Source organism: Pongo abelii, chromosome 18 (assembly GCF_028885655.2).
Source record: "Pongo abelii isolate AG06213 chromosome 18, NHGRI_mPonAbe1-v2.0_pri, whole genome shotgun sequence".
In the NCBI taxonomy this organism is placed as follows: domain Eukaryota; kingdom Metazoa; phylum Chordata; class Mammalia; order Primates; family Hominidae; genus Pongo; species Pongo abelii.
In genome coordinates this window covers 24,384,058-24,396,172 of record NC_072003.2, presented here as the reverse complement: position 1 = coordinate 24,396,172, position 12,115 = coordinate 24,384,058, and the positions used below count along the sequence as shown (strand labels likewise).

At 55.3% G+C, this 12,115-nt stretch overlaps 1 protein-coding gene across 1 annotated transcript in view; it reads right to left on the bottom strand.

Annotated features, from left to right (window-relative positions):
- Positions 1-12,115, bottom strand: part of LOC100444490 (ras GTPase-activating protein 3-like) — a 122,990-nt gene that overhangs the window by 47,817 nt on the left and 63,058 nt on the right. Inside the window, 1 exon segment of the mRNA XM_063717203.1 lies at positions 3,891-3,985. Coding sequence (XP_063573273.1) covers positions 3,891-3,985 — 95 coding nt within the window.

Genomic DNA, 12,115 nt, shown 5'->3' with positions numbered 1-12,115 from the left:
TTTTTTTCTTCTTCTTTTTTTGAGATGGAGTTTCACTCTTGTTGCCCAGGCTATAGTGCAATGGTGCGATCTCAGCTCACAGCAACCTCTGCCTCCCGGGTTCAAGCGATTCTCCTGCCTCAGCCTCCAGAGTAGCTGGGATTACAGGCATGCGCCACCACGCCGAGCTAATTTTGTATTTTTAGTAGAGACGGGGTTTCACCATGTTGGTCAATCTGGTCTCAAACTCCCGACTTCAGGTGATCCACCCACCTCAGCCTCCCAAAGTGCTGGGATTACAAGCATGAGCCACCATGCCCAGCCTGGATTTGAGGTTTTAAAGGTTGGCTGGAGTCCAGCAGGGCCACTGCTCCCTGTCATGCTGTTTTGGGTGGTGCTGGGGCCGACTACATCAGTGAAGCGAGCAGGGCAGCACCCGAAGCACCTGCCCGGGACCATCAGGCATTGGAGGACACTGACCCTGCCTCCTCCCTTTTAGACAACAGCTCGCATTTGCCTTCCATAAAGTGCAAATTCCCGGGAGACTGACACCACTTGGTTCAGGATCCTCACATTCCGGACAGCGAGAGTCAGGCTTGGAGGATGCTGGGCTCGGCCATGGGCACGCAGCCTCGGGCGTCAATTATGAGATTCCACCAGCCGTGAGATCAACCTGCGGCTTTCTTATTTACAGCTTTGTGGAGATGCAACATCTGAGTCCTGATCTTCATGGTGGTTACACCATCTACCCTGTGATGAAGTTGCACCGACTGTCACAACAGCCCATCGACAGGCGACTGGAGCAACAGCACACGCTTCGCACCTCGGATCATTCCTCAGCCTCGGAAGGAAGGAGGTTCTGATACCACAAGCGACCTGGAGCACATCAAGCGGAGCGACATCATCCTCAGAAAGACCAGCAGGGCAGAGCTCACTCCCATGAGCCACAGGGACTGGCCTGCATCGGAGACAGAGTGCCGTGGGGCTGCCAGCGGGGAAGAGGCAGACGGGAGCGTGTGAATAAAACTCTAGCCAGGGGACAGAGGGGACAGAGGTTCTGTTTTGCAAGATGAAAAGAGCTCTAGAGATGGGTGGTGGTGATGGTTGTACAATATTATGAATATATTTAATGCTGTACCACTGAATTGGACGTTTTAAATGGTTAAAATGGTAAATTTCATGATGTCTCTGTTTTACCACATAAAAAACTGGAAAAAATAGCATAGAATACACAGAGAGAGACACACACAGAAACACATGCCTATGAACTGGTGAAATCTGGATAACATCCGTGGACTGCACAAACGTCGGCATCCTGGTTGACATTGCACCAGCTGTGCACGGCGGTGCCTGTGGAAGCCGGGAGAAGGGAGCACGGCCTTCCATTTGGGGAAGCCAGGAGAAGGGAGCACGGCCTTCCGTTCGGGGGAGCCGGGAGATGGGAGCACGGCCTTCTGTTTGGGGGAGCTGGGAGAAGGGAGCACGACCTTCCGTTTTCAGGGAAAGGTGGGAATTCGCCCCTTGCCACTCCTGTGTACTGTTTTGGTGCCTTCCTGTAAATCTATAACCATTTCAAAATTAAATCAGTTAAAAAAAAAAAAAAAGGCAAGAAAGAGGAAAAGCTACACCTGCCAATGAAACCAAAGTTGAATCTGAGGCAAATGACGAGGCCGCACTCTGCCTGCTGCTCAGAGGCCCTTGTGACGGAGACCCCAGTGACAGCGGGTATCCCAGAATAGAAGGGCCGGGGAACTCGCCGACGTGCAGGCAGGAGCGGCCCAGTCACCAAGCCCGGTCTCCCGGGCAGCACGTGGGAAACCCCGCCTTTCTGCCAGGACGCCAAGGTCCACGGGAGCAGCGCGCTGGGGCCCTTGTGCTCTGGGGCTGCGAGGACAGTCATTAGTTTTGCAGTAATCACAGCATCCTTCACTTTCCATAGCACGTGTGGGTTCCCCAGCCAGTGCTTTCCTAGGAAGCAGAGTTAATTAAGTGTGAGGCACAATTAGCACAGGTCCCTTGGGGTAGGGCCATACCCAGGGCCTCTTGGTTCCACTCCTTAATTTCCATCGAGGGCCTCACCCCGCCCCCCCAGCTGGGCTCATGGTCAACTTCATGAATGAACCCTTTGCTGGCCATGGGAGTGTGCACAGCCCATGACCTCGGCAGATGGCAACCTTGACCCAGTGAAGTGCAGAGGAGGAGGGTTCCCGGGGCAAGAGGGTTCCCAGAGGATGAGGGTTCCCAGAGGACGAGGGTTCCCGGGGCACAAGGGTTCCCAGAGGACACCAGGCCATCCAGTTCCCCAACCCAAATCTGCCCTGAACCTGCGGGCATGGAGCTTCCATCCAACCTACCCAGTTGCCTCTGCTGAAGTCTCGGGCAAAGTCCTCACAAGGAACCTATTTTGGGGATTTGTCCAGGATGCCAGCCTCCAGCAGTAAAAATAACCATCACCGCCACCACTTTACGATGCCCCAGGCGCCATCAAGTGGCACACACACCATTCCAGCACGCCTCACAAACCCACCCAGATGGGAAAACTGAGGCCTGCAGAGGACGTTGGCAGCAATCCGATGAGGGAGCTGGCTCCGAGCCTGGCGGCCTGTGCTGGGACTCTGCACTCAGACACACACTGTGGTCCCAGCTGAGGACCCAGGAAGCCCTCCCACATCTCCAGGCCGCTGTGCCGCAACCCTACACTCAGACACTCACCCTCCCACGTCCCAGAGCCACTGTGCCGCAACCCTACACTCAGACACTCACTGCCGTCCCAGCTGAGGACCCAGGAAGCCCTCCCACGTCCCAGGGCTGGTGTGCCACAACCCTACACTCAGACACTCACTGCGGTCCCAGCTGAGGACCCACTCGGGAAACCCCCCCACGTCCCAGGGTTGGGCCACAGTGCCTCTTGCTTGTGGCCTTTACAGCTGCTCTGTGTCACAGACCAGGGCTCAGAGTGACACCACAGGAGCTGGTGCAGTCTTGGGCTCGGGTGGACTGACCCCCACTGCTCCCTCTCTTACAGGCCAGCCTGGAGCAGCTGTTGCTGGGCAGCTGGGCACCGTGCGTCCGTCTGTGAGCAGCTGTGAACACAAGGGTCTGGGACATGGGCCCCAGCACTGGAGCCCCTGGTCTTGCGTGGGGAGGTGGGACAAGCTCCTCCCACTGGACAGGCTGGGGTGAGCCCCACTTGGCACACAGTCCCAGCAAGCCAGGGTGAGCCCCTGGCCACTTCCGACAACGGACATGGGAGACGAGAACGTTCTTTCAGCTCAGACCCTTCTTGGCGCCGTGTGCCAGGGAGCAGCCCGCCCAGCCGACCATGGGGAAGCGAGAGTCCCTGATGACTGACCCTGGCTCGGCCCTTCCCCACCCGTGTTTTCTCTTGGCCCTCAATGACGCATGCCTGTCCTTTCCCACCATGTTTGTTTTCACAGCTTCCTCAGTTGTGCATGACAAAGGGCAGCAGCAACCAAAGGGAAAACCCAAAATCCATGCACGGAGCCCGCGCTCACTCCGAGCACAAGCCGGCGAACACGCACAACGCAAAATCCATGGCAGAGACTGCGCTCACTCTGAGCACAAGCGGGCGAACAAGCACAACCCAAAATCCACACGCGGAGCACGCACTCACTCTGAGCACAAGCGGGTGAACACGTACAACCCAAGATCCGTGCGCGAAGCCCGCGCTCACTCCCAGCACAAGCAGGCGAACATGCACAACCCAAAATCCATGGCAGAGCCCGCGCTCACTCCAAGCACAAGTAGGCGAACACAAAATCTGCTCATCGTTATTCCCAGTCAAGGCCGAAGTCCGATCTACGTCTTTAGCCATAGTCAAAGCCGGGCCTGTCTCGAAGCCCCATGGTGTCCCGGGGCTCTGGTTTTCGGGGCTGCCAGGACGGTCTCACCTGCACTTCCGAGTCAGCATCCGCGTGCTGCAGCTGGAACCAGGTGTCCCTGTTGTGGTACTTCTGCAAGTCCTCCTTCTGGATGGCCACCTTCCCTGCAAAACAAGCAGAGAAGACTTCACCACGGGCACAGGCCCCAGAGCCAGGACACCTTCGAGCAGAAGCCAGCCCATCATCACCGCAGCTTATTTCCAACAGTTTAATTCAGAATGGGGCACCGGCCAGTGCGGGGCTCATGCCTGGAATCCCCACGCTTGGGAGGCCTGGGGGGAGGGTCGCTTGAGACCAGCCTGGGCGATATGGTGAAACCTTGTCTCTACAAAAAATAAAAGAATGAGCCGGGCATGATGGCACTGTGTCTCTAAAAATTGATATTAAAAAGTCAAAATAATCAGGTGCAGGGGTTAAGTCTCCACTGTCTCCCTTCCAGTAAGGCATTCCAGAGGCTTCGCTGTGAAGGCAGCAACGTCCTCTCCATTGGCAATGAGCACCTCACTTTCACTGTGGTCCGTTGGCCAGTTCTCACGGCAGGAGGTGACTCAGAGCTTGCTGCATGCACAAGAGCTCCGTTCTCACAAATGAACATCTCACGCCTCACACACCACCAAGGCAGTGGCATCATGCTGCAAGAGAGACACGTGTGCACCCGTGCAAGCTACAGCCTGAAACACACATGTGCCTAGAGTGCTTTCCGTGTGTGTGTGGACACACACACGTGTGCATGCATGTGGGTGCTCAGGTTATTCACAGGCAGGACTGACAGCTAGAATGAGCTGCCACCTTCCCACTCGACATGGGTTGGTCTGAATCTGTGCCTCTAAAGTATAATGAATGAGCCACCTTCTGGGACCCCTGGAGAGCCTGAAAGTGTAGATTCCTGGCCTTCTCCAGACAGAGGAGAACAGAAGCTCTGGTGTGGGCTGGAATCTGCACCACCACAGGTCCCTGGGCACTTGTGTGGGCCCCAAAGTCTGGGGACGTCCACTCTAAACAGTTTCTTGTGCCTTAAACAGGCTTAGTACTTTGGAGCTACACTTCCAATGAAAATACATATCAGAATATATTTGTACAATATACGTTTACCTAGTATGGATTTATATGTGTAAATTCGCATCTGTAACCATTATTATCTGCTTATACTTTCACCTCATTCCAGAAACATTCCCGTGGCGGGGCAAACGCGTGCCCATCCCATCCCTGGCAGGACAGGGCTTGTCAGGCGCTGGGCACCGAGCCATCTCCCATCCTGTGTCCCCTCATGGCACCACCACGTCAACCCTGCCAGTGGCCTCCACGCACTGCGGACCACGCCACCCACCACGGCGAGCACCCACACAGCACGTGCACCTCTGTTGACAGACGCACGTGAACTCCTAGGGAGTCGCACACACGTGATGTCTGAGCCCATCGCAGAGCACACATGAGAGCAGGAGTGAGGAAGGAAATGTTGGCAGACTTCTCACGTCTTCGTTCTGTACCCAGAGACACACACACCCTCCTTAAGGATCTTGGTCCAGTCACTGAAGGAGAAACTCTGGGTCCCTACAGACCCCGGTTCCACCGCAGCGTCCGCAGCTGCAGGGTCAGAGCACATTGTGCACGACCCAGGCTCCTGGGAGCGGCCTGGGCCTCCTACCCGGCCACCCTGCCTCACGCCAGGACAGCGCAGCCCAGCCCCGGTTCTCTCCTCCAAGGAAGATCCTTTTATATTTCCGTGTCTCAAAAAACTTCCGCAGGCTCCCGTCGGAACAACCCCGGCCTGGCATCCAGCAGCTGCACGCTTCGGCCTGACTCTTTGTCCAGCCTCAGTAAATTCGGGAACACTCCACTGCCAGCCTCTCACAGGCGCCATCTCAGTCGGTCCTGCGGTGACCCGGAAGGGGCAGGTACCACTCTGCACACCCCACAGACGAGCAGGCCGGGGCTGCAGGGAGAGGGAGCTTCCGTCCCCGCCATCCTGCCAGCGTTCCTTCCTATGTTAGCATCCCCACCCTGCGAGGTCCCAGGACGCATCTTCCCTCGGAGGAGCTCCTCTGCCCCGCGGGCTCATGCGAGCGAGACCTCTCAGCCTGACTGGTCCGTTCCGTGACTAATCTCAGAGCCCGTGGGCCTGGACCGCCAGGCCCCTCCCTTGTCTGCAAACTCCGAGGCTCTGAGACACGCCCAGCTCAGCACCAGCTCCAAACCCTATGGGACAGCGCAGGGTCGGCCACATGATGGGGCACCACGTGGCCACAGGACATGGTGGGAGGTGCGGAAGGTGGAAAGAGGCACAAAGACGCTTTCCGAATGCCCAAAGGACAGATGCGGAATCAGGACAGTTTGCCTCCAGTGCTCCTGACACCTGCCATGCATGTCAGCACCTTCATCTCGTGTCCTCAGGGGAGCCGGCTGCACCTCACACCGTCCACTCTGCAAAGCAAAGCAGCCCTGGGAACAGCCCTGGAAGAAGCCCCTTCCCAGCTCCGGGACCCCCGCTCACAGCCGGGGCCGGAGCCCCTTCCTAGCAAACTACAGCTCCGGGACCCCCCGCTCACAGCCAGGGCCGGCCAGTTCCACAGCTACCCGGACGCAGATACAGCACACAGGCACTCATGGGTTCGTACGATCAGCCTGGCGACCTCATCGGCTCAGCTCTTGCCACACAGACATACACAGACCATCTGGAGCTGCACAGGACGCTGAAACCACCACTGAGGGCAGGCGAGAGCCAAGTCAAGAACCGAGGGGGCCGGCACAGGAAACAGGCCCCAGCACGTGTGGGAGAAGGAACACCAGGGAGGCTCAGAGAGAAACCCAGTGACACACCACGTGGACTCCCTCCAATGGCCTCTAATGGCGCAGACCACGAGGGTGGACCACAGCCAGGACACCTCCTCCTGCACCACCTCACTCGCTGAGCCCCGCGCCCCCTCCCGCCCCGCCTCACTCGCTGAGCCCCCCGCCCCCTCCCGCCCCACCTCACTCGCTGAGCCCCCCGCCCCCTCCTGCCCCGCCTCACTGGCTGAGCCCCTCCACCCCCTCCCGCCCCGCCTCACTCGCTGAGCCCCCGCCCCCCACCTCACTCGCTGAGCCCCCCACCCCCTCCTGCCCCGCGTCACTCGCTGAGCTCCCCCGCCTCCACCTCACTCACTGAGCCCCCCACCCCCCACCTCACTCGCTGAGCGCCCCCGCGCCCCCTCCCGCCCCGCCTCACTCGCTGAGCCCCCCGCCCCGCCACCGGCAGCCCTGGGCGGGCGCCTTTGACTTCAAGGGTCCTGAGTGGGGGCTCTGTCCTCTCCTCTGACGACCGCTGCGTGGCTCTTGCAAAACCTCCCCTTTCCCCCAAACACGAACCTCAGTTTTGAGTCTCACAGGAATAAAGCCACATGAAAGAAAAACTTCTTAAAACTGAGTTGGGCAATATATTTCAGTGAAAAGGGATAAATCTTCAGACTTCAAGATGCCTTCAGCTGGACAGGAGGGTCAGTTTTGAAGTCCGAAGTTTTAAATACTTGCAATGTCACTGTGTCTTCACGTTTTTATGAGCTGAAACTGGGACGGGAGAAGTCACATATTTACGTGGGTAAGAATCTTGTAACTGGCACATGATTACAAGTCTTTAATTTTAGAAGTACTTCACTTAATTTTTTAATAGGTAACAGAAACAGAACAAAATCCACAACATTCAAAAGGATTTAAAATCCCTTCGAGAAGGGATCCCTGCCCCTGCCACCTCATTCCCGACGTGGGGTCATTTCTGTCACCAGCCCCCAGCCTCTCCTTCTAGAAGCCAGCCACATTCAACAGTGGGGGCCGTGGACATTTGAAGCATGCGTGTTCATATTTCCAGATGCTGACCTGAGAGAATGCCTGATCTAAAAGCCACAGCGTCTACTTAAATTTCTCTGATGTGCCTAATCCACAGGGTCGTCCCCATCTATTTGAGTCACACCGAAAAGTTTACCGAACACTCTGGGCCTCCCTTTCTCACTTGGGCAAAGGCGGCTGCCTTCTCACCACGAGAGGCCGGAAGGGTCACTTTCTTCTGCTGCATCTGTGCTGGCCAGGCCCGTTCAGAAAGGAGGAGCCAGGGGTCTGGAGGGCATCAGACGGGGGACCAGCTGCAGAGGGACCAGAAAAAAAGGGGAAACAGCCACAGGACACAACTGAGCAAGAGCTGCCCGAGACAGGGAATGCGGCTGAGATGCGCGTGCCTCCCTCTGACCCCACCTGTGTCCCAGCCAGGACCACGAGGAAAAAACAAAGGCCATACAGACCCCAAAGGAAGAAATAAAAGCCTTTATTCATAGAATGTACAAAAAAAAATCTACAAGCAAAGCTAATAGAACTAATTGGTGTGTTTAGCAAGAACAGAGAACACAAAGTCAGTGTGGAGACGTCGACTGCATTTGTACATACAAGCAATGTCCATGAAAATTACACAAAAACAGCATCTTTCACAAAATTACGCTTTTAGGTTTGTGCTTTTGGTGGACTACCTTAGAAATCTTTAACCACTCCATTAAACACATAAAACACAGGGAAATAAATGTTTTTAAACGTGCAAAATGTGTAGGCTGAAAACACATCAGAAAACACTGATGACAGAAATTGGAAAGACCCAAGCGTGTGGAAAGATATACCATGTCCATGGATTTGAAGACTCAGTTTTGTTAAGATATTAATTCTCCCCAAATTAATCTATAGATCAATGTAATCCCAGTCAAAATTACTGTGGGACTATTTTGGAAATTGAGAAGCTCATTCAAAAGTAGATATGGCAATTCAAAGCATCTAGAATAGCAAAACAAGTTTAAGAACAAATTTGATGATCTTACACTACAACATAAGACCTGCTATGAAGCTATAGTGATCAAGACTGTGTGGTATTGGCATGAGGACAGGTGGATCAATATGACGCAGGGCAGGCAAGCCCCAAATTGAGGCTTAGCCTCAGAGGGTCTGTAGCTTCACTCAGGAAAGAATTCGAGAATTAGGTGGTGGTGGAAGAAAACAGTTTTATGGAGGCGGCAGTGACAGCTCTGAAACTGCTCCTGCACAGCAAGGACTCCCCACGGGTGGGGTGTTGAGAGTCTCAGCCATTCCTGCAGAGCAGGGGTGTTGAGAGCGGCACCTCCGGGCACTCCTGCAGTCTTATTATCCTCACTTTTAACTATATGTCAATTAAAGGACAGATTATGCAGACATTTCTAGAAAAAGGGTGGTAATTTCCGAGTCATGGGGTTGTTCCTATGGAAAGGGGTGGTAACCTCCAGGCATTGCCATGGCAATGGTAAGCTGACATGGCACACTGGCAGGCGTGTCTGATGGAAAGCTGCTTCTACCCATCCCTGTCTCAGCTAGTCCTCAATTTGGTTCGGTGTCCAAGCCCTGCCTCCAGTGTCCAGTCCCACCTCCTACCTCAGATGGAACAGAATACAGAGGCCACAAACAGACCCACACAGTGCAGCCAACTAAGCTGTAAATGTGCCAAAGTCAACAGAGGAAGGGTCGTCTTTCAACCAAGGGCGCCGGAACAAACGGATGTCTATGTGGAAAAAACAGAATCTCGACCCTTTTCTTTGTGCTATAAGTGAAAATTAGCTTGAAACAGATCATGGAACTAAATGTAAACGCTGAAAGCACACGCTTTCCAGGAGAAAACTGCCACAACCATGGGATAGGCAAGACTTTCTTAGACATGACACCACAGGTACAAATCATACAAGAAAAAAATGTGATAAACTGGACCATCGAAATTAAAAACTTCTGTTTTTCAAAGACAATGGTAAGAAAATGAAATACAAGCCACAAACTGGAAGAAAATATTTGCAAAGCACACTTGTGATAGACTCGTATCCAGAATATACAGGAAACTTTAAAAAGTAACAAGAAAACAACCCAATTAAAAGGGCAAAAGATTTGAAAAATGTACCAAAGAAGGAATGGAGCCATCACTAAGCCCAAGAAGAGGTCCTCGACACCACTCTTCACGGACACGCAATAAAAGCCACAGTGAGACAGTGCACACCTATGGGAGTGCAAACGGTAACTAGAGAATAAAAACTCACAGTCCTAAGGGCCGGGCAGGATGCGAAACACCTGCTGCTCTCACCCGCTGCTGGAGAGAAGGCAGACTGGGCGGCCACCTGGAGACACGGTTGGGTAGTTTTAATGAAAGTAAACACACCCTACAGTGGCCCAGCAACCTCGCTCCCACGCATTTATCTCAGAGTAAGAAACAGAAACATTGTCCACACAAAGACCTATCCGAGAATGTTTACGGTGACTTTATTCATAAGTCCTGAGGATTAGACACAATCCAGCGAGTGGATGAGGTGGCTGAGGTGTGTCTGTATGATGGAAACCCACGGGCAGTGGAAGGGGGCGACCTGGCTCACAGCCGCACAGCGCGGGACCAGCGCAGTGGCAGAGGGCTCGGCCCCTCCAGGGTTTGACTCACGTGGCCTCCTGGAAAAGGCAACTGTGGGAACAGGCCCCAGAGCAGCGGCTGCCAGCGGCTGTGGGCCAGGTAGGAAATCCACCCCACAGGGGCCCAAAGGAGTGTTCTGGGCTGTGGGAACATATCTTAGTTGTGCTGCTGTCTACACAACTGCATACACTGGTGAAGGCTACACCTAACAGTGAACTTTACCATATGTCAATTGCAGACCACCTGATTTATACACAAAGAATGGAGGTCTCAGCCGGGCGCGGTGGCTCATGCCTGTAATCCCAGCACTTTGGGAGGCCGAGGTGGGCGGATCACGAGGTCAGCAGATGGAGACCACCTTGGCTAACACGGTGAAACCCCGTCGCTACTAAAAATACAAAAAATTAGCCGGGTGTGGTGGCCGGCGCCTCTAGTCCCAGCTGCTTGGGAGGCTGAGGCGGACGGATCACAAGGTCAGCAGATGGAGACCACCCTGGCTAACACGGTGAAACCCCGTCTCTACTAAAAATACAAAAAATTAGCCGGGTGTGGTGGCGGGTGCCTGTAATCCCAGCTACTCGGGAGGCTGAGGCAGGAGAATGGCGTGAACCCGGGAGGTGGAGGTTGCAGTGAGTCGAGATCGCGCCACTGCACTCCAGCCTGGGCGACAGAGAGACTCCGTCTCAAAGAAAAAAAAAAAAAAAAGAAGAAGAAGAAGAAAAAAAAAGAATGGAGGTCTCACTGCACCCCCACCCCATTGGGAAGCCTCAGAGAGTCTCTAGGGGCTGGAGGGGCAAATGGAGGGGGACGTGGTGTTACTAGAGCCGGGGCCCAGAGGAAGGTGGAGGCCTAGTGGGAAGAGGAGGGAGGCGCCAGCACGGGGGGCGGAGACCCCAATGCTCCAGACTGACAGCGCGGAGCCGGGCCTCGCGCATTTCCGCGGTTCACGCATCCGAGCTGCAGGGAGCCATCGTTTCCGGTCTGTGCTCCGTGGGTGCAGCGCCCCGCAGCCGAGTCCAGGCAGAGGCCGCCTCCCTGCGCCTAGAATCCTGAAGGAGCCCGCGCCCCGTGTGTCCCGCAGGTCACGGCCCTGCGGCTGGGAGCCCGGCTTGACTGACAGTTCCCGCTGGCAGCAGCGCTCTGTGGGCCATGGATCCGGGGACAGAGGAGGCTACGGTCACGCGGCCCGGGGCCCGCTGACACTGGACACTTCTTCCTTCTGCTCCTGCTGCAGCGGGAGCTGACTGCGGCCGGTGGAGGTGCCGGGGTGGGCTGGGGAGGGCTGAGGGCAGGCCTTTATTTCCCCAAGTCTCACTTGCCGGAGCGCCGTATCCCGGCACGGCTTCAGCTGCCTTTCTTGGTTTCTGTCGCCACCGCCCTCCCTCTCCAGACTGAAGATGCCCTCCCGTCCCTAACCCACACCCCCGACCCCATAGGAATGTGCCCCCACTTCCTTCTGGCACCTGCCGGGGCACCTCTCACTCCTGGACCTGAACCTGCAACTGAGCACAGCTGTGGCCACCCCAAGGGAAACTTGCTGGCAGGTGGGGTTTCCTCAGGGCGTGGGCAGCTGCTAGAAACAAGACAACCAGGAGAACCACGCAGCCAGGAAGCCAGTGGCCACCGCGCGCTTCCACCCAGAAACGCATTCCCCAGAACCCGGTGTTTCATGCCCGGTAACAACATAATTACCGTCATAAAGATAAATCGTTACCGGAGATCCAGACAGCCACCCATTTTCATGGCTGCGAAAGCCACAGTGAAACATCCAAGTCCAGTCACCGTCATCGTAAAGCCACCAAGGACCACT